Source organism: Brassica napus (genome assembly GCF_020379485.1).
Source record: "Brassica napus cultivar Da-Ae chromosome A2 unlocalized genomic scaffold, Da-Ae chrA02_Random_26, whole genome shotgun sequence".
Taxonomy (NCBI): domain Eukaryota; kingdom Viridiplantae; phylum Streptophyta; class Magnoliopsida; order Brassicales; family Brassicaceae; genus Brassica; species Brassica napus.
In genome coordinates this window covers 16998-36345 of record NW_026013946.1, presented here as the reverse complement: position 1 = coordinate 36345, position 19348 = coordinate 16998, and the positions used below count along the sequence as shown (strand labels likewise).

At 37.0% G+C, this 19348-nt stretch overlaps 1 protein-coding gene across 1 annotated transcript; it reads right to left on the bottom strand.

Moving 5' to 3' along the window:
• Positions 1-1534: 1534 nt before the first annotated feature.
• Positions 1535-4666, bottom strand: LOC125594011. The gene is made up of 3 exons (XM_048770333.1): positions 4343-4666; positions 3935-4102; positions 1535-3115 (listed from the first exon to the last, which is right to left on the bottom strand). Exons 1-3 carry the CDS (start codon positions 4664-4666, stop codon positions 1535-1537), a joined length of 2073 nt encoding a protein of 690 aa, XP_048626290.1.
• Between the last annotated feature and the right edge of the window lie 14682 nt (positions 4667-19348).

The following is a 19348-nucleotide window of genomic DNA, read 5'->3' as shown; positions in this document are numbered from 1 at the left end:
GAGAGGGGCAGAATCTATTTTTCAAGGGGGAAACTTAATTTTGCTTTTAACATTTAAAGGAAAGTTTAAAATTTTATGGGGGCAGCTGCCCCCTACTTACCTAAAATATATTGTTAATTATATAAAACATATGTTATATTTGATCGGTTAGTACATACATAATCACTCAGTAAATTATAAGCATTGCAATTGTTTTTTAAAGAGCATAAAATTTGATTTGTAATAAGCCAGACCAAAACAAAATTTAAAAAGTATTGTACCAAACTTTTAAAAAACGATTGGTTTTTCTGAATATGACGTTCCATTCATTTTTCATCACTCGAACATTAAGGCAATGAAAAGGAAATTAGGTTTTCTCACTCAAAACGATCGTTCATATGGTAATTGGTACAATACTTTTCTCAGACAAACCAATCGTCTTTTAAAAGTTTGGTACAATACTTTTTAAAATTTTATTTGGTCTGGCTTATTACAAATCAAATTTTATGCTCTTTAAAAAAATAATTGCAATGCTTATAATTTACTGAGTGATTATGTATGTACTAACCGATCAAATACAACATATGTTTTATATAATTAACAATATATTTTTTCGGTTTCATAATACATGATGTTTTGTTTAATCCAAAAATATTAACAAATTTATTTTTCCTTATAAAAAACTTTAAAAATAGAATTTAAAAATCATTCAACTAATTAGGGAAATGACTGAAAAATCTATTTGATTACACATGTTTAAATAAAATTAAAGATAATATAAAAATATTAAAACGTCTTTTATTTTGTAACAACAAAAATCTTCTAAAACATATATATTATGGAACAAATAGAGTATATTGTTCACAATGTTTCACCCCGGGAAAAGCACGGGTTTTTATTGGTATAAATATGGTGATAAATTTTTTAAGCTCAAATCGATCAGCTCATCATAAATTCAAAATAGGTTTCGGTCCACAACTACAATTACAAATGTTCGGCTCAACGTATAAAAAATTATATAAAGAAAACATAATTATATACATATAAATTAATTAGAACACACACACAAACGCATATATATATAATTTGTCAATACTACAGTGAAACCTCTATAAATTAATAATATTGGGACTACACCAAAACTATAATTTTTTTATTAATTTATAGAGATATTAATTTATCGATATACTAATTGAATCAAAAATTCAATTTGAGACTATAAAATTATATTATTTTATAGAAATTTTTAGTGTATATTAATTTACAGAATATTAATTTAAAGAGGTTATACTGTATATACTTTTAGTTTTAATTATATAAACTCACTCTGCGTAAGACACGCATGTCTTATCCCAGTTATATACTATTATTGAATTTAGTTAGACGCATCAGAGAAAGCAATACATAGAGATCTGTATGTAACAAGAAACAAAAACGCATGATGAAAGGAAAGAAATAACTACTTTTTTATTAAAATACATAGAGATCTGTCTGTAACAAGAAACAAAAACTATAGCTTTTTTTTTTTTTTTGACATCGAAAGCTCCATATATTATTAAAAAAACTCCCTGAGGTTGGCCGACTGGGCCATCCAACTGGGAAGCTGAGAGTTTACATGGGAGAAAGTGAAACCGCGAGTTCGAGCTCCCTTTGCAAGGAGGTCGGCTCGGATGTTCAGTGAACGAGAGATAAAAGATATGGAGCAAAACGTAAACATAGAACGAATAAGATGGAACTCATCAAATTCAGCCAACAATGATGGCCATTTGTCTTCGTCGTCTTCTTCTATGAGATTGACAAGCTGTAGGCAGTCAGTCTCAAAAGTCATAGAACTATGGTCCAGTTGTAGAGAGGATTTCATAGCCCACAGCAGAGTTTGAAACTCGGCATGCAGGGGGGTTAAGACTCGGTTACTAGCGAATGAACCAAAAGTCGTCGTCCCATCCTCGGTTAACAGGACCATTCCTCCTCCAAAATATGTGTCGTCTTTATGCCAGGAGGCGTCAGTATAGCATACTGGGCCGGTTCTAGGAGGTGGAGTAGCCATTGCATGGCGAGTATCCCCGTCGATTTCCTCCGCGGGTTCGTCAATTATTTGAGCAAGGCGCCAGCTTTCGGCCTCAGCTCTAGCCAGTTGTGTCGTCTCCAGTGGGGTGATTTCTTTACCGTTGAAAGTTTTATCATTACGGGCTTTCCATATATACCATAACACCCATGGGACGGCAGCTAGGATTGTTTCAGGGATTCCTCGGTCGCTTGCACGCCATAGAACATGGTCTAGATTGCTGTAAATTGAGGAGCTCGGGAAGGATCCCGGAGAGTATGGAATATCTGCGAGAGCCCAAGCTTGCACGGAAGGTGGACATTCAAAGAGCAGGTGGTTGATAGTTTCTTCATCTGATCCACATCTTGGGCAGCATCGGTCAGTGCCGCAGTGCCGATCAGAAAGTGCATTGCATACTGGTATGCAGTTGGATAAAGCCTGCCAGATGAAGTGCTTGATCTTCTTTGTGGTTTTGAGCGTCCACACCTTCGCTTGGAGCGCAGTGATGCTGGGTTTGAGTACTTTGTCCGGTTCTGGGTCATCCAGTGAATCCATGGCTAGCTGGTAGCCAGACTTTACGGAGTAGACTCCCGATTTGGTAAGGTTCCAGCAATAGCTTGGAGGGCGAGTAGAGCGAGTCGGCCTGAGGCTACGTATAAGGGGGATGTCACTCGGGATTACTAGCTCTCGAAGGCGTTCATGCTGCCAGTCTTTTGAGATCGGGTCCAACAGGTCTGCCACGCGGAGAGCGGGGTTAAAGGAAGGTCTGCGGGGGATGGCAGGACGAGCCGGTGTTGACGGGATCCAGGGGTCGGCCCAGACCAGGGTGGTGTCTCCGGTCCCTATCGACTTACGGATGCCTTTTTTGAGCAGGGTTTGAGCTGCCATAAGACTTCTCCAGACATAGGATGGTTTGCTTGCTTTGCTGACCTCGATCGGGTCCGAGAGACGATAATATCTGCCTTTTAGCTCTCGTGCCAGGAGAGAATTTGGGTATTGTACGAGTCTCCATAGTTGCTTCGCAAGTAGTGCGAGATTAAAATTTTTGAAATCTCGAAATCCCAGGCCTCCCTTCTCCTTGGGAGTACAAATCTTTTTCCAGGCAATCCAGTACAAAAACTATAGCTTGTTTAATAAAAAGGAAAGAAATAACTACTTTTTTTTAATCTTTTGAAAAAGAAATAACTACTTTTATATTTAACTAATTCGAAAGCTATAAAAACAAAAACAAATAGCTTGTTTAATAAAAAGGAAAGAAATAACTACTTTTTTTTAATCTTTTGAAAAAGAAATAACTACTTTTATATTTAACTAATTCGAAAGCTATAAATAATGTAGTTATTGCATGATTGAACCAATGGTTTCACTCGAAATATTATAAATATTAATAGTTGGATTAATGAACAAGGCACCAAGTGGAGTGTTTTAGAGAATAATTGTGTAAATCTTTTTTGGCTTGGAGTGCTTTAGAGAATAATTGTGTAATTCTTTGTTTAGAACAACGTAGCCCAACTTAGCCCTTTTATTTTTGGAAAAATTGTTTTTTTTTTTTTTTTTTATCAACAACATTACAGACTCATATAGACTCTGTAAACCACCCCGGGGATATTGATCCATGTGGACGACGAAAGACGGCTGTGTTCTGGCACTGCGTGCTAGTTTATCCGCCTTTTTATTTTGCGTCCTTGGTACATGTATAATTTCTGAATGTGTAAAGCTCTCTTTCAGATTCCTGATATCTTCCAAATAAATAGCAAAAGCCGGCCATTCTTCTGGTTCCGAAACCATCTTCACCAATTGAGAACAATCCGTTGCAAACATAACTTGGAATTGTCTTAAGTTCCTCATCCATTCCATTGCCCATAGTAAAGCCTCGAACTCTGCATGTAAAGGAGAGAGAGACGCTCTTACGTTCGTAGCTCCCATCAGACCCTCAAATCCAGGTAAGGTACTGAACCACCCCTGTCCGGAGAACATATCCTCCTCTTTCCATGATCCATCTGTAAAACACCATCTGCCTGTGATTGACTGAGGAATCGTATCCTGAGTCTCTGCTCCCATCTTCTGATCCTTCATCAACTGTGCCTCAGCCCATAGGAGTGATTCCAACTCAGCCAAATTAAGAGTATCCCTAGGATCTATATCCAAATTACTAAAAACTTTATTATTTCTTTCTTTCCAAATGTACCAAAGTATCCAAGCAAATTGATGATCCTCCATCGGTGGAGCGACTCTCCAGAATAAATGATCCATATTCGTAAATAAAGAGTCTTTCAGGAAAATAGCTGGATTGGTTGGAATCTTGGACAGAGCCCACACCTGAATAGCTGGAGGGCACTCAAAAAACACATGGTTAATCGATTCCTCGTCCGCTCCACATCTTGCACAGCTTATATCCCCTTGCATCCCTCGTGCCTGCAAATTCTTCTTAACTGCTACACTTCCTGAAACAAATTGCCAAAGAAAATGTTTTATCTTTGGTGGGCACCTTATTTTCCAGCAAAACGCCTTTATAACATCAACTGTAGGGCCAATGAATAACGGTAATCTGTCCCTATCCGGGTAAGTCCTCTCCACTTGATAACCTGATTTTACTGTGAATTTTCCATTATTTGTAAAATGCCATCCATTCCTGTCTGCCATCTGGTTTCTGCTCAATGGAATACTTTTTATGATTTTCACATCCTGTGGATCCACCAAAGTCCGAAGAACCTGCGAGTTCCATCTTCGCGAAGTGGAGTCAATAAGTGAGTCCACCGTAAGGTCGGGAAACAAATTATGTTGATTTTTATTGGCTGGTCTCGGGCGAGTGGTTGGGAGCCAAGGATCGTTCCATACTGATATAGAAGATCATGTTCCCACCCTTTTGATTAGTCTTTTGCTTACCAGAGATCTAGCAGAGACAATACTTCTCCAGCCGTATGACGGAGAGTATGATCGAATCGGTTCAAGAGGTGAGGTATTCCTAAAATACCTACCCTTAAAGACCCGGGAAAAATTGTTTTTAGGTCAAAAAATGATAATTAAGTCCTATTAGGTTAATTCCTATTTTGTACCAGTTTTGCTTCTAATGCCTTTTAATATTTTCAAAAATAAATCAAATAAATATTTTTACAAACGAAACAAAATTATAAAATAGTAACTACTAATGAAATTCCTGTATTAACTTAGTGGTAATTTTTTCAGCTCTAAAAATGTTTAAATTATAATTTTAGATTTTGTTCCATAGAAAGTAGAATTGACGTTCTACAAAGAGGAAAATGAAATACATTTGTTCATTGAATTTACTATGTTTTGAATAAGTGATCTAAAGAAATAATAGTAATCTAAAAATATTTGGAATAAACACTCCGCGCTTAAATTATCGCTCTAAAATCGGTAAAAATCAAAATTTACACATTACTAATAGAAATCGAAATCTACACATTACTATAAATCTAAAACTTGTAAAAATCGAGTTCAGAAATGTTTACCGTATTCTACAAATAGTAGAATACATATTCTACGGATAAGGATAATCATTTTTGGAAATATGGGAAGAAAATAGTTGGAAATATTCAGTTTCCATATATGAAAAAATCAAAAATAAAATTAAAATATATCTAAATATATTATTATATATTTTATTAATTGTTATTAGTTATTTAATTATAATATTAAATATATATAAATATATTATAATTATTTATTAATTGTAGTTATGAATTTAAACTAAAATTTTAGGGTATTATTGCCATTTTGAAAATAATTAGCCTAATGAGAGATAAAGTATATAAGATTAGGGGAAATTACCACAAATAGAATATTCATATTACCACTTTTCGTGTTTACACTAACTACTTTTACATTCACTATTAATGAATGGTAAAAGATAATTATACCTTTAGGGTTAACTAATTTATACTTAGGGTTTAGAGTTGAGGAATGGGGTAGATTTTTTTAATGTGAAATTTAGGATTCTAATAAATATATAAATAAATACTTAAAAAATATATAAAAAATTTTACAAATAGTTTCAAACATAATTTTCGGTTTTCAAAAAGAAATTTGAAAAAAATAAAAAAAAATCGAAAAAGACATTTTCAAAAAATTGTTTTTAAAAAGTTTCGAATTTGAAAAAGTATAATTCGAAAACATAAAAAAAAATATTTACTCTTTTTTCTACTTTTTTCTTTCTTTTATTTTTATTTTTATTTTTATTTTTTTAATTTTTTATTTTTTTAAATAATGATTTATTATATATATAAATAACAAGGACATAACAGACTTAATGAAAAATGTATTTTTGAAAATGTTTCTTTAATGATGGTAAAAATGAAAAGTGGTACCATAAAAATGGTATACATGTAATTTCCCCTAAGATTAGTCTAATGAGATATAGTTATTATTTTTTTTTTGTTTAAAAACAATTTTCCCATATTTTTTGAAAAAAAAATATGCCCCATGCCTCCCATAACCAGCGCCTTTGTAAATCTATACTATAAAAACAGAATACATACTAGAATTTTGCCCTTAGTTTTTCAAATTATTTACAAGAGAATGCTACCGGTTTTTCTATATTTTTAAACAAATTTCTGCCACATTTATGACAGCCAATCAGAATTAAGTTTTTTTTTATGTCCAATCAAATTGCCTTCCCTTTTTAAAGTTATCTAATGCCTTGTCATTCTATCTATACTATTAAAGCATAATCCTATTGTTATTTTTACCTTAGTCTGTCATTTTCTTTACTAACATTGCATGTTTTATTAAGGGCAATCAAGTAATATTAATAACACATCTATATTGGGTCATTTTTTTTATCCAGCCCACATTAGATCTCTCTTGGGCCATTTGGGCCGATTAAGAAATTAGATTCAATTATCACATTTTTTTTCCTTTGGGCCATTGAGTCCAAGTTCAAATAATTGTTTTTTTAACTATTCTTAATTATTATTTTTTTCTCTTCTTAATATAATTAAGCATTGATAAAAAATTGATTTTTTTCATTGAAAAGTATAAATATTTATTAAACGTATATAATTTTTTTATTAAAATATTAACCACATAATAAAATTAATTTATCGGAGTTATACCAACTTATTTCATTAAAGAAATAAATTTTAAACTTTTAAACATAAATAGTCATTTAAAATGAAATACGATAAATAAAGATAAAAAGTTTAAGTCTTTTATAAAATAAAACACAAATATATAAAAATATAACATTTACTAAATATTTGTCAATTGAAAGGAGAATCCTTAATATGATCCCACTTTTAGTTTTCTATCTTATTTACAATGCAATGTCATTTCTATTTTTATATTTACCATAAATAATAATTATCCACCATAAATAGTCAAACGTATGACAACATTTAAAACATTCAACCTTTCAGAAATATACTATATTTCCTTTTCTGTTAAGTAAATCATATATCTTACTATTAAAGCAGAATCATTCTTAGGATTATGCCCCTGACTTTTTCAATTAATTACAAAAATTTCCATTACATTTTTCAATTGTTTTTAATGGTTTCCGGAAATTAAAAGCCCAACAAATTAGAAAATGGCATGTTTATGTCCAACTAAACAAAATAGCCCAATAATTTAAACAATATATCCATCATTTTTTAAGCTCATTTAGTGTATGTTTACTAACCCATCCATATTCGTTTGTGTTCTAACCCTATACTTTAAAACTCCATACAAACCCTAACTCTATTCAAACCCTATTAACATCATAAAAAAACCATTGTCCAAAAAACTATACCAAATATATTGGAGTTTATTATAATGCCTATGTCTTATTTAAAATTTTCTTATATGAAGTTCCCGAAATATATTAAATATTATCTTTCAGTAATATTAATTATACTATTATAGTATAGGGTTAGCATATTTCGAAATCATTGGTTTTCAATGTTATTGACCTTTTAAACAGCAAATAATATGTAAATATTTATATTTACCAAATTTGGTATACAAATATAAATATAAAACGTAATAAACAGAAACTCATAGATTTTCGGATTCAAATCAAATAAATTCCAAGAATATTCTCTATAACATCCATTTTTGTAATTGCTACATACAATAAATTCAAAAGATAATATATATAAACAAGATTTTCCGATTTAACTAAATTAACTTGATGAATACGCAGAGAATATATTCTGTTTGACATGAAAACTGAATTTTCCAAATACTAATCTTAAAAGATAGAGATATTCGATAATAAAGAGAAGATCCCCCAACTTTCTCTCCAAGTTTCTACTAAAACCTAAGCATTTTTTTTGTCGGTTTTAGGATACTTAAACATGTTTTGGGTTGGGTTATAGAAAACAAAAGTTCGTCGTTGATTTGTAACCCTTCATGTAATTTTTGATCCTATAGGCTTTAAAGCTCAGTTTTTACTTTTTTTATATTCGTTAACATAAACATGGATAATTTTGATTTTATTAAAATGGTTATTTTTATGAATTAATTTTAAAATGGTTCTTATTTTGTATTATAAATGTTAATTTTAAAATAAAAAATATTGATAGTTTTCGGGAAGTTATTATATATTGTAAGAGTTTTAAATATAATTTATTTTCATTATTAAAATCAACTTCAATATAAATAGATTTATAAAAGATAAGAAAGATTACTATGTAAGATACGGATTTCTCAATACAATGAAATCACAAGAATATTATATGTTAAAAATTTAAATTTACCCAATTTTGTTCTAAAAATACAAAATATGTGATTTTTAACCGTATTATCCAAAAACAGGTACCAAACCAGTACCAAATTAAACTCCAAAATTTATCGAGTTTTTAATATTTTTATCCCAATCAAACTAAGAGCTAAACTAATTAATCCGAAACCAAACCTAAATTCACAAATAATCGAACAATCCCTATATTTTTTAATTCGAAAAAAAACAAAATCACAAATGGTGTCTTGGAGCTCTGATGTTTTTTGAAGAGGAGCTGGTGTAGAAGCAGGCCTTGACGCCGGCATAAATATCGCGTAGAGATTTCAAATGAATTCTCGGTTTCCTAGAGTCTTTAGGTCCGCGTTGATGAGAGAGGGGACGGCCATGATGAATCCTCGAAATTTTCTCCCACGCGTGGCGTCCTCTTTGTTGCGTGGGGGTCCTCCTAAGGCTTACTACCCTTCTTTCTGCTCTTGCCGCCTAGCGGCTTTCCAACTTTCCTATTTTCCCTCTCTCTCTCTTATCATTTCTCCAAAATCGCCGCTTGCTCAAGTTATTCATTTCAGGTATTATCTCCTTTCTTCTCTCTCTTTGCTTTTGACTTCCCCTTTCAGATTCTTGCTTAGACCTCTAGGATAAAATCCAAGGTAGGTGTTGCTCTAGATTCTACTTCTATAGGTGGTAGGGTTAGGTCGAACAAACAGAGATCCGAAGGCAGTGATAGACCATGGATTTTATCCACTTTTAGCCATGGTCTATAAGTGTTTTAATATATATTTACTATTATATAGAGTTTATTTATAGTATTTTAGGTTCAGGGACGATTTGGAGGAATGTGGTGATTTTCTTGTCTTTTGGAGCCTTTTGAGTGCACAGCTGCACAAATGCGTCAGATATCTAGATATGGATGGAGCCCTTCCGACTGTTAGATTGAGCTCATCCTTTCACACAAGATAAAGATTTGAGTTAGCTTTCCAATGCCATCGGTTTGAGGTCAATCAGCATCATGTAGCAGAGGTTATGCCCATTTTACTGAATAGTGGTCAGTCTGCCTCTCGAGAGGAAGTTGTCGAGGATATGAAGGACTATCGATCGATGTAACAGCATTGATGTCGGTCGACAGTGATGCCAAAATATGGGCTGAGCATATTTTATGACCGACTGAAGTACAGAAGCAACCACAAATTACCAGAATACCCTTGGACGACCAAAAACCCTATTTATGTTATTTATAAGCCCTTGTTGACGGCTACAGTATCTAAGCTTCATTTTATTCATAGTTCTAGGCTAGGAGAGAAGAGAGGAACTCCTTCAGAGTCGTCTTGGAACTCCATTGTTTTGGTTTTATTTATATTTTATGTTATTCATCTATTCATCTATAATTTATGTGACAAACATCATGCATGAGCAGATCCACCGACTAGGTTTATGAAATTCTAGGGTTTTGAATGAATTTCTGAATTATATGATTGTTAGGATATCTAAAGATCTCTACATCAGGATATATTGTAATACTAGGATATAGAGTAGTTGGAAAACCACGAGAGTGTGACTAATTGCTTGAACCTAGAATCATAGGACAATTGAGAAGCATGAGAGTGCAATCAATTAACGGAACCCGAATCCTGTTGGATTACATACCTAGGCGCATACGAGAATTGGTCTAGGAATCTAGTTGAACATAATCGATCAGATCGATAACGCTTGCCTAAGGCAGTGTCGATCGACGCATATACCGTAGCATCGATCGACACTCAATCCGTAGCATCGATCGACGCTCATACCATAGCATCGATCGATGCTCGATCTGTGTTAACATGCGAGAGCTGAAACATTGAACTTAGTCAATAGATTAGACTCACAGTGAGAGCTTGTTGTCTTTTGCATTAGATATCGAGTTCTATAATCAATCCTTAGCATCTGTAGTTTAGAGTTCTAATAACCTGAATGAAACCCTAAGTTTAGTAACCATCCTTCCATCAAACAACTCTTTGCCCAGCTGAACAATTGTTTTGTTCAACTTGTTTGCTTTTTACTGGTTTGCATATCTTTATTTACTGCTTTAAACCTATTAGCCTAGCTTAATCAAACTGATTAGATTTATTTGGTTCTTTAGCTCCCTGTGAATTCGATCCCTAAGTACTACAACTCGACCTCTTATTTGAGAGAGTATAAATCACTCTTTAGGATAATTTGAGGGATATCAGGCGGTCCTTCTGAATCTATGGATTCCTCCGGCTCTTCTTTGGATCTTACTGCAGCGGTTGAAAACCCTAGCCGCGAGGTCGCTGACTTTGCTTCACGGTCTGTAGAGGTAGATAAGTTTCCTCCGGTGGGCCCTCTTCATCGATAGGAGCGGACGAAGTTGCAACCTGGCGAGCGAAGTATCATCTTTCCAATGACGTTGTCATCAGAATTCTGGGTCCTGTAGATAGAGTCTCGGACTTCGAGATTGACGAGGTCCCGGTGTATGAAGGGCTTTCCGAGTTGGGCTTTAGGGATCGAGTTCCTTCTTTGGTGGAGAAGGTGTCAGAGGAGCTGGAGATCTCTTCTGGTCAGTTGAATCCTCCCTCCTGTATAATTCTGATAGCTCTGCAAAACCTATGTGATCTCGAAGGTCTCAGCATCGGGGTTGCCGAGGTTCTTTACTCATTCGCTATTACCCCCTTGGATGGTGGGGAACGGAGATATCATTTGCACCCTCGCGGAGAGCTTCCTGTTCAAGAGGTCGTGAAGGAGGAGAGAAAGCGTCTCCCAGTATTTGATGGTCACTGGACCGAGAAGGTTGCTTTTATGTACCTCCCGGGTTTCTCCACTGTTTGGTGCACAGCTGGTGGGTAATAAGAGTGGTGAGGGTAATGATTGTATCACGAGACTAACTTTTCTTGTTCCCTTTTGCAGATATTCCTAGTGTGGATCCATCTTTGGGAGAGAAGACAATCAAGCAGGTACTGGAACTCCCTATCTAACGTCGTCAGGTCCCTTTCCTTGTGAGCAAAAAAGCCTTGGAGTGTTGCAGCATCTGGGGTAAGCTCCAAGCTTTCTATTTGTTTACTGCTAATCAGTTCGCTGAGGTGTATTAGCGCCATGCTTCAAGTAATACGTCAGGATCCAAAGGTGAAGAGGAATTGGCAGAGTATAAAAGGGCTTTGGAGGTCATGTCGGTGAAGAAAGCCGCTTCGAAAAAGCCCCTAGTGAGAATGACAATGAGGTTCAGTTCATCAAGAGCAACAAGCGTCAGGCCGCGACTGCTCTAGCTTCTTCTTCTAAAAAGAAGTCTAGGACTTCGGGATCTACCCTGAAGGTTTCTCCATAGTCGTCAAGTGATCCAACCATCGTTTTGGCTAATCTCAACATTAAGGTGTTTCCTTTGACTCCAGTGATTCATCCGGAGGGCGATTCCTCCGCCTCCATCCAACTCATCCAGGGTGATCTCTTCCAGGTAACAAATTATCCTCCTTTTAATTTCTTTGGTATCTCGCTTTTTCTACTAACGATCGATTTGTTTTCGCAGGCAATGTCCCAACTGTTCCATCTTGGTGAGAGGATGGGTGATCATGCTTCACTCAAGACTGATCTAGCTGAGTTGACTTTACAGCTACGTGAGGAGAAGGATAACATCCTAGCCAAGGAGAAGGAGATCAAGGCACTGAAGCTTAAGGTGAGGAACCAAGATGAGGATGGGGCGCTGGCTACAGCGGAGAACGTGTCCCTGAGGGAGCAATTGGAGCAGCAAGAGGAGGAGGTATGTGACTTGAGATGCGCCGCATAGACCTTTGATGCTGACAAGACTATGGAAGCGAGCGGTGCCATAGTGATGGATCGCTGGGAGCAAATGAGGGAGTGGCTCAACCATCAGACTGACAGCTGGGATCTCGAAGGTGCGCTGAAGCGATATAAGATGGTGCAAAACCTCCGAAGCTGAGTTCCAGGGACTCCCTGCTCCTACCTTCGAGGGAGAGCCATCGATCCCAAGCGGGACTGAGGCTGAGAAGACTCTGGAGCCCGTTACCGACGATCCTCCTGCCTTATGAACCTTATATGAACTTTTTAACCCCTTAAGGGTTTCTTTTGTGTTGCATCTGCCCTCTGCGAGGGTTTAAAACTCATCCTCAGGCCTTCGTGCCTTTTATTTTGTCAAACGCTGGCCCTGCTGTGGCCTTTTCTTTTTTCTCTTTATAAAAGAACGCCTTCGGTTTTTTAACATTATTCTAGCTTCTGCGTAGTGGAACCTTTGGCCATATACTAGTTTTGTTTCCAAAGCGGGACCTCCGTTGATGATCTCCTTTCTTGAAAGATACACGGTGCGTTCTTCAGAATCGAAGACTCAGAAGTTGGGACTCCGGGACACAAATCATAGGTCTATTTTGAGATAACGGGGTTGCTCCGGACCTGGAGGCTCCATGAGGCCCGGCGAGGTCATTTTTTAGGAATCCAGAGATTATTGATGTGCCCGGAGAAATGGGCTCTGAACCCGTAGGTTTAGGATACAAACTCTTGGAGTCTAGAGGATGATCTCGTAACCCAGAGGTTGCATGTGGACCCGAGGGTCATCTGGGGATCCGGAGGTCGTGGAGGAGCCTGGAGGTTCCCCTTGACCATAAGGTCTTTATTCAAGACCCCAAGGTCTTTTCTCTAGGTCCTGGGGACCGAGACTGGGGTCCGGAGGAGATGTAAGAATCCGGAGATTCTCTGACAGATCCGGAGATCGTTGGTTGGAACCTAGAGGTTTCTGTGATTGTGATTGGACCTTGAGGTCGTACAAGCGTACATGGTTTTTCCTTTAGATCCGGAGATCGTATCGGGATCCTAAGTAACTCGCTGACAGCCTTTGCGGCCAAAGTTTTCATGATCTCTTGTAATGATCGCAACGCTCTTACGCGGACTCGAAATAAGATCTACTGTTTTCTCTAAACTCTTTTGTTATCTTTTCATGATTTCCGCATATATTTGGTCACTTGTCGTTGGGTTTCGCAAAGATCCGGGACCTCTGGGAAATTAGGGTTTTCCTAGTTTCCCAATTTAAACAAAAATCGACAGTGCAAATTTCGGTTCCCACAATGACTTTCTTCATACGACTTTATAAGTTGCACCGTAGTATCACGCTGCCTTGCCAGTCGTTCTTAGATGCACTTGCGCTCGGTGTAAAAGGATTTGCATCCTGGTTGGAGATGTATGACCTTTGATTCGGATGACTTGTAAGACTTTCTTCTTCTGCTTTATAAAGATGAGACGTTGCCCCCATGGTGAGGATAGGCCGGGGTTGGCCGAAAGTTTGATGGAGAAGCCGGGAACGTCGGCATAAAGGGTGATGCTTCTGATCATACCCCAGGTGCTTGTGCGGTTCTGTAGCTATACTCGGCCTCAGCTCAGGCATGGCTCTCTAGTTCCACGAATCGTGTGGAGGAGTGTATGGGTCAGTACCCAGGAATTCTGAGAGGGAGAATCTTGGCGAGGCTAAGGATCAGGAGGACGAAGAGGTTGAATAAGACCCGGAGGCCGAAACTGAAGATCCTCATGCTTGATTCTACTGGCCTTGCTTGTGCCTCTCGAGCTTGTAAAGGTTGTAATGGACTTTCGGGAGGGTCTCCATGCCGGTCTCCTTGTTGCGTTTAGCATACTTGATGCTCTTTGAGGTGTTGATGTTGTAGTTGTAGCTTCTTGCCTCGTCTCAGGATTGTACCTTGACTTTTGGTAGGTGGGACGTTCAGCATGTTTGTCTTGATGCCTGGAGATAACCTAGTTGATTCTTGGTGCCGGAGTAGATCTCTTGGAGTTTTTGTTTGAGGCGAGCAGTAATTTCCACGCCGACTAAGGAAGGTGGATTACTAGTTGAACTCTGCCATTGATTCTTGGCCACTTTCAACTATGTAGTACTTCAATCTGCCCCCGGCGGTAAGCCACAATCAATTATGGGATAACCTTGCGTTGTGCTCTCATGGAATCCGGGGGATCCTGGGCATGCTCTCCCAAAATCTGAAGGTTGAGAGGTACATTCTTCTGAAACGCATAGGTTCGAGGAATGATTCTTCTTAAACTGGAGGTTGTATAGATTTTCGTACAGGAACCCGGAGGCTGGATGGATTGTCGTCAAGGAATCTGCTGGTTGTGTGGACCTTCAAGGGGACCTTCTCGTATATCCTTTCGACTCGAAGTCGTCTTCGCCGGGTAGACTCCTATTGATTCCTAGGTAGGCTTTTTGGAGCAGTGTCTTCCTTTGCGTCGTCCAGCTACCCTTTGAAAAGACTTAAAGACGAAACCATATGTGTTAGACTCGTGAACCCGGAGTATAGGGATGCTTCACATTCCACCTTCCATAGATAGGGTACTCATGAATTTTTCCCAAGAGATAGCAGATCTCTCTTATGGACCCGGAAATTCAATAGACGAATTATGGGATCAAATAGAACCGTGATATTGCTTCAGAATCCAGAGATGTTGTTGGGACCCAAAGGTCATTTCTGGAGTCTAGAGGCTGCCCTAGACCCGGAGAACGCATTTAGAACCCGGACGTCGCATTTAGAACCTGGAGGTTGAGTAAGGACCCTGAGATTGTTTGGGAACCCGGAGGTTCCTCTAGACCCTGAGGTCGTATTCAGGACCTAGGGGTCGTTTAGGGACCCGGAGGTCGTTTGGGAACCCGGAGGTCGTTTAGGAAACCGGAGGTTCCTCTAGACCATGAAGTCGTATTTAGGACCCGGAGGTCGTTTGGGAAACCGAAAGTTCCTCTAGACCCTGAGGTCGTATTTAGGACCCGTAGATCGTTTAGGGACCCGGAGGTCGTTTGGACACTTGGCCCTTCAGGTCCGCGATATCCTCTTTAAGAACCGACAAACCATCGGTGGAAAATCGCTCCCTATGATGCTAAATCTGAGAAACGGTCTACGCAGAACATAGACCTCAATCAAACTGCAGGAGTAAAGGAGAATGCAGAAATATGATAAACTTACCCGAAGAAGCCCGCCTTGAAGAACCTGTACCACCTCCGTGGGATCCTCTATAGGAAGGACAGTCCCATCTTGGGAGAACACCTTCAGGTTCAAGTTAGACAATGCCGTAGCCAAACTCCCTGTAGAGCGAGCAATATCAGTTGACTGCTGCACAGACCGAGTCGTCATACCACCGCTTTTGGGCTTCTTTCCCTAAAGAGACGAGGACGGCTCCTGCTTCACCACCGCGTACGCCGGCTACCGGTGATCTTCACTTCATCCCCAGAAACGGTCCTACTGCTAGACCTCTTCTTCAGGGACATCACCTTCGTCGCTTCCTGGTAGGCCTTAAAAGGATCGTTGGCCACACTTCCTGACATGTCTCCTGCATAGAAATAATTGTTGAGATCAAAATCGGTCACGATGGAATCAATGTCTAAAATTTACGTTTCTGTACAAAAGTTTTCTCGACACACTCTTGAAAAAAGTTCCTAAGCAAAAGACTCCAGAGAAATGGATCAAAGAACCAAACAAGCAGTCCAACTCGTTCGTTCGGACCTTTTGAGGTGCATAACTGCACAGACGCGCCAGATGTTTAGCTATGGATGAAGACCTTCCCACGGTTTGATTGAGCCCATCTTTTGACACAAGATAAAGCTTTGAGTTAGCTTTCCAATGCCACTGGTCTGAGGTCAATCAGAATCCTGTAGCAGAGGTTAAGCCCGTTTTATTAAAGACTGACCGATCACACCGTCCAAATCGCCCATTTGGCGAGTTGAACCAAACGAACCCATCCAACTCGGCAAATGGGCGAGTTTGACCGACCGAAGACGTCCAACTCGCCCATTTGCCGAGTTGGACCGAACATGCTGCCTTCATCCCATTCTCGTAACTCCCTCTTCTGTGATCAGATAAAACTGACTCTTGTTTCGTCTCGATTGGAGTCACCATTGGAACTTTACAGGTTGGAACCTGCAAGGAACTCGTTTTCTCGAAGGAAATTCAAATTTCTCGTATAAAACGGCAACGGTAAACTAAACACCTCGAACTGCCTACGCTATACGAGAAGTTCAGATGTTCTTCGGAATCTACGTCGTTTCGAAAATGCTCTTTCCATTAAATCGTGAAAATCGCTTATGTTCGAGAACGGCCCGAAAGGGTCCAAAACGCGGCAAACAACCCACTTGTGATCTTATGCGAAATCAGCCTGAATCGTTATGACGATTTATCTCTTTTTTGCAGGAGAAGATAAATGTCAAGTTTGGAGGATAAATGTGAAGTTTCCGAAGATAATCATGAAGATCAAAAAAATAATGGAAAATTTCTGCGAAGCGATAAACTCGGCCGAGGGCAGAAAAGGAAAGAGCAAACTGCCTCTTGGAGAATATATAAGGATGTCGAAGTTGGAGGCACAAGGAGACAATTCTTTTTACTCTTAAAACTCTCTACACTTAGAAATTTTAAGCATTATTCTCGATATGTTATGTTTCTCTTGTTCTACTATTTCAATCGAACTACGTTCGGCTTGATCTTCGAAAGGGTATGTAAGCAACCCTTCATAAGGTTCAGTCCGAAATCGAATCAAAACCTTTTTCGTGTCTTTTTCATCTTTTATTATTGAGCTGCAACTCAACTAGGTTTAAAGTTTTAGGTTGATAGAACTAATTTCAGTATATTAGCAATAATTTATTTTTATTTAAAATTTTGGTACGTAACCCAGTTTAGCTATTGTTTTAGGAATCTTACCCAAAATATTATCATTAAACCAAATTTAGCTATTATCTTATTTTACAAATACCTAAAACGAAGTATCATTAAAATTTTACGTGTCATAATATGATGAAAGCCATGTCAAAATTTTCACTAAACCATGTCGTTATTTTCTTGAAAGTAACTGTGGTGATAACTGATAACACATAAAAAAAAAATTAATTCACTTTACACATAATGGCTAGGAAATTTACTTTTCAATTTTAATAATATAGTATTATTTTGGATATAAGAATCATATATTATTTTGTTTTTAAATAAGTACATTTTGGAAAGAAGAGTTTTAAAGGCGGAATAAAAAATAAATTATTGACATTTTATAGATTATATAATACTAGGGCTGTTCAATATGGTAAAACCGAACCGTACCAAACCGAACCAAATCGAAATAGACAATATGGTTTGGTTTTGGTATATACCATATAAACCGAATGGATATAATTTTATAAAAACCGTAGGATTTGGATATGGTTTGGTATGTAACCGATTAAACCGAATAAACCGAACAAAACCGATTAAAAGTAGAAACATGTAAATATATATTTATTTTATACCAATACATGAAAATCTATTTGTTACATAAGTTAAATTTGTGTTAATAACTATTACCATAATTTTATAGTAATAAAAAACCATAATTTGTAAAACACTTGAACTATAATTAAATAACAATACATCGCAATTCAGACATCTTATTTTCTAAGTCTTTTTTTGATCTTTTTGATTTATTTTAGTCTTCACTAAATTAATATGAAGATTATAAATTTGATGGACAATAATTAATGGAAAATTTTTAATTGAAAAAGCATGACTTTAATGAACACTAAATATGAAAGAGTGGAAAAACTTTTATTTCATGTTTCTATTTTGTTTCATATTTTTATTTTCAAAATTTTAAGCTTTGATTTTAGTTATAAATTTGATTATTTTATTTTATGGTAGGAGTATTTTTACTTTTTTGTTCATTTATTTGAACATGTAATATATTTTTAATAAATTACTGTGTTGACAATATGACTCTAAAATTCATATAATATGATATCAAACAAAATAATTATGTTTTTTTGGTATAAAACCGAATAAACCGAAAACCGACGGTATATAAACCGAACCGAACCGAAGTAAATATGGATTTAGAATGGTAGTTATATTTTACTAACCGAAATACCGAAAACCGAGAAAAACCGAACCGAAACCGAACCGATATCCGGATTGAACACCCCTATATAATACATAAACTGGTATCGGGGTACCTTAATCTTGTCATCGATCGCACTTGGTTGAACGTGCAAACGCGTTTTAGAGGAAAACCCCGGACACCGAAATTCCGTTCATAAACGCGAATAGACTTTAGAACGTGCATGGACGAACCCACCACTCATTATCCATAACATATCTCACAGATCGCAAGTTACAAAAAAAAAAGGTATATATATCACAGATCACGGTAGTATTTATAATGGCGGGTCACATGTAATTGATTTATTATCACCATGGTAGCATAATCTCACGAATATGCCCTCCAATAACATTCATTGTACATGATATCTTACGTGACATAATACGTAAACGTGCAAATTAATTTAATTAAAAACATTGGGAAATTTTTCAATAATTTGTTTATTAATTACTTAAATACAGAAGAGGTGGTAAAACCAGGGTTGGGTCTCTGAGCACAGTTTAGTTAAACATTAGCATTCGTCTCCATAATTTTTGTAAAAAATTTATATGTAAACATAGACCTGTAAATTACTGTTGGAACTTATTATTCTGGATCCATATCAGATCCGAGATCCGCTCCGGATCCGTTCAGATAACAGAATATCTCGAGTGCCCGGATAAAAATCTGGATAGTAAAATATCGGATATGTCTTATCTTGATCTTGATATCTTGATTTTTAAGTCCGGACATCTCGATTCAGATCAAGATTTTTTTTTAAA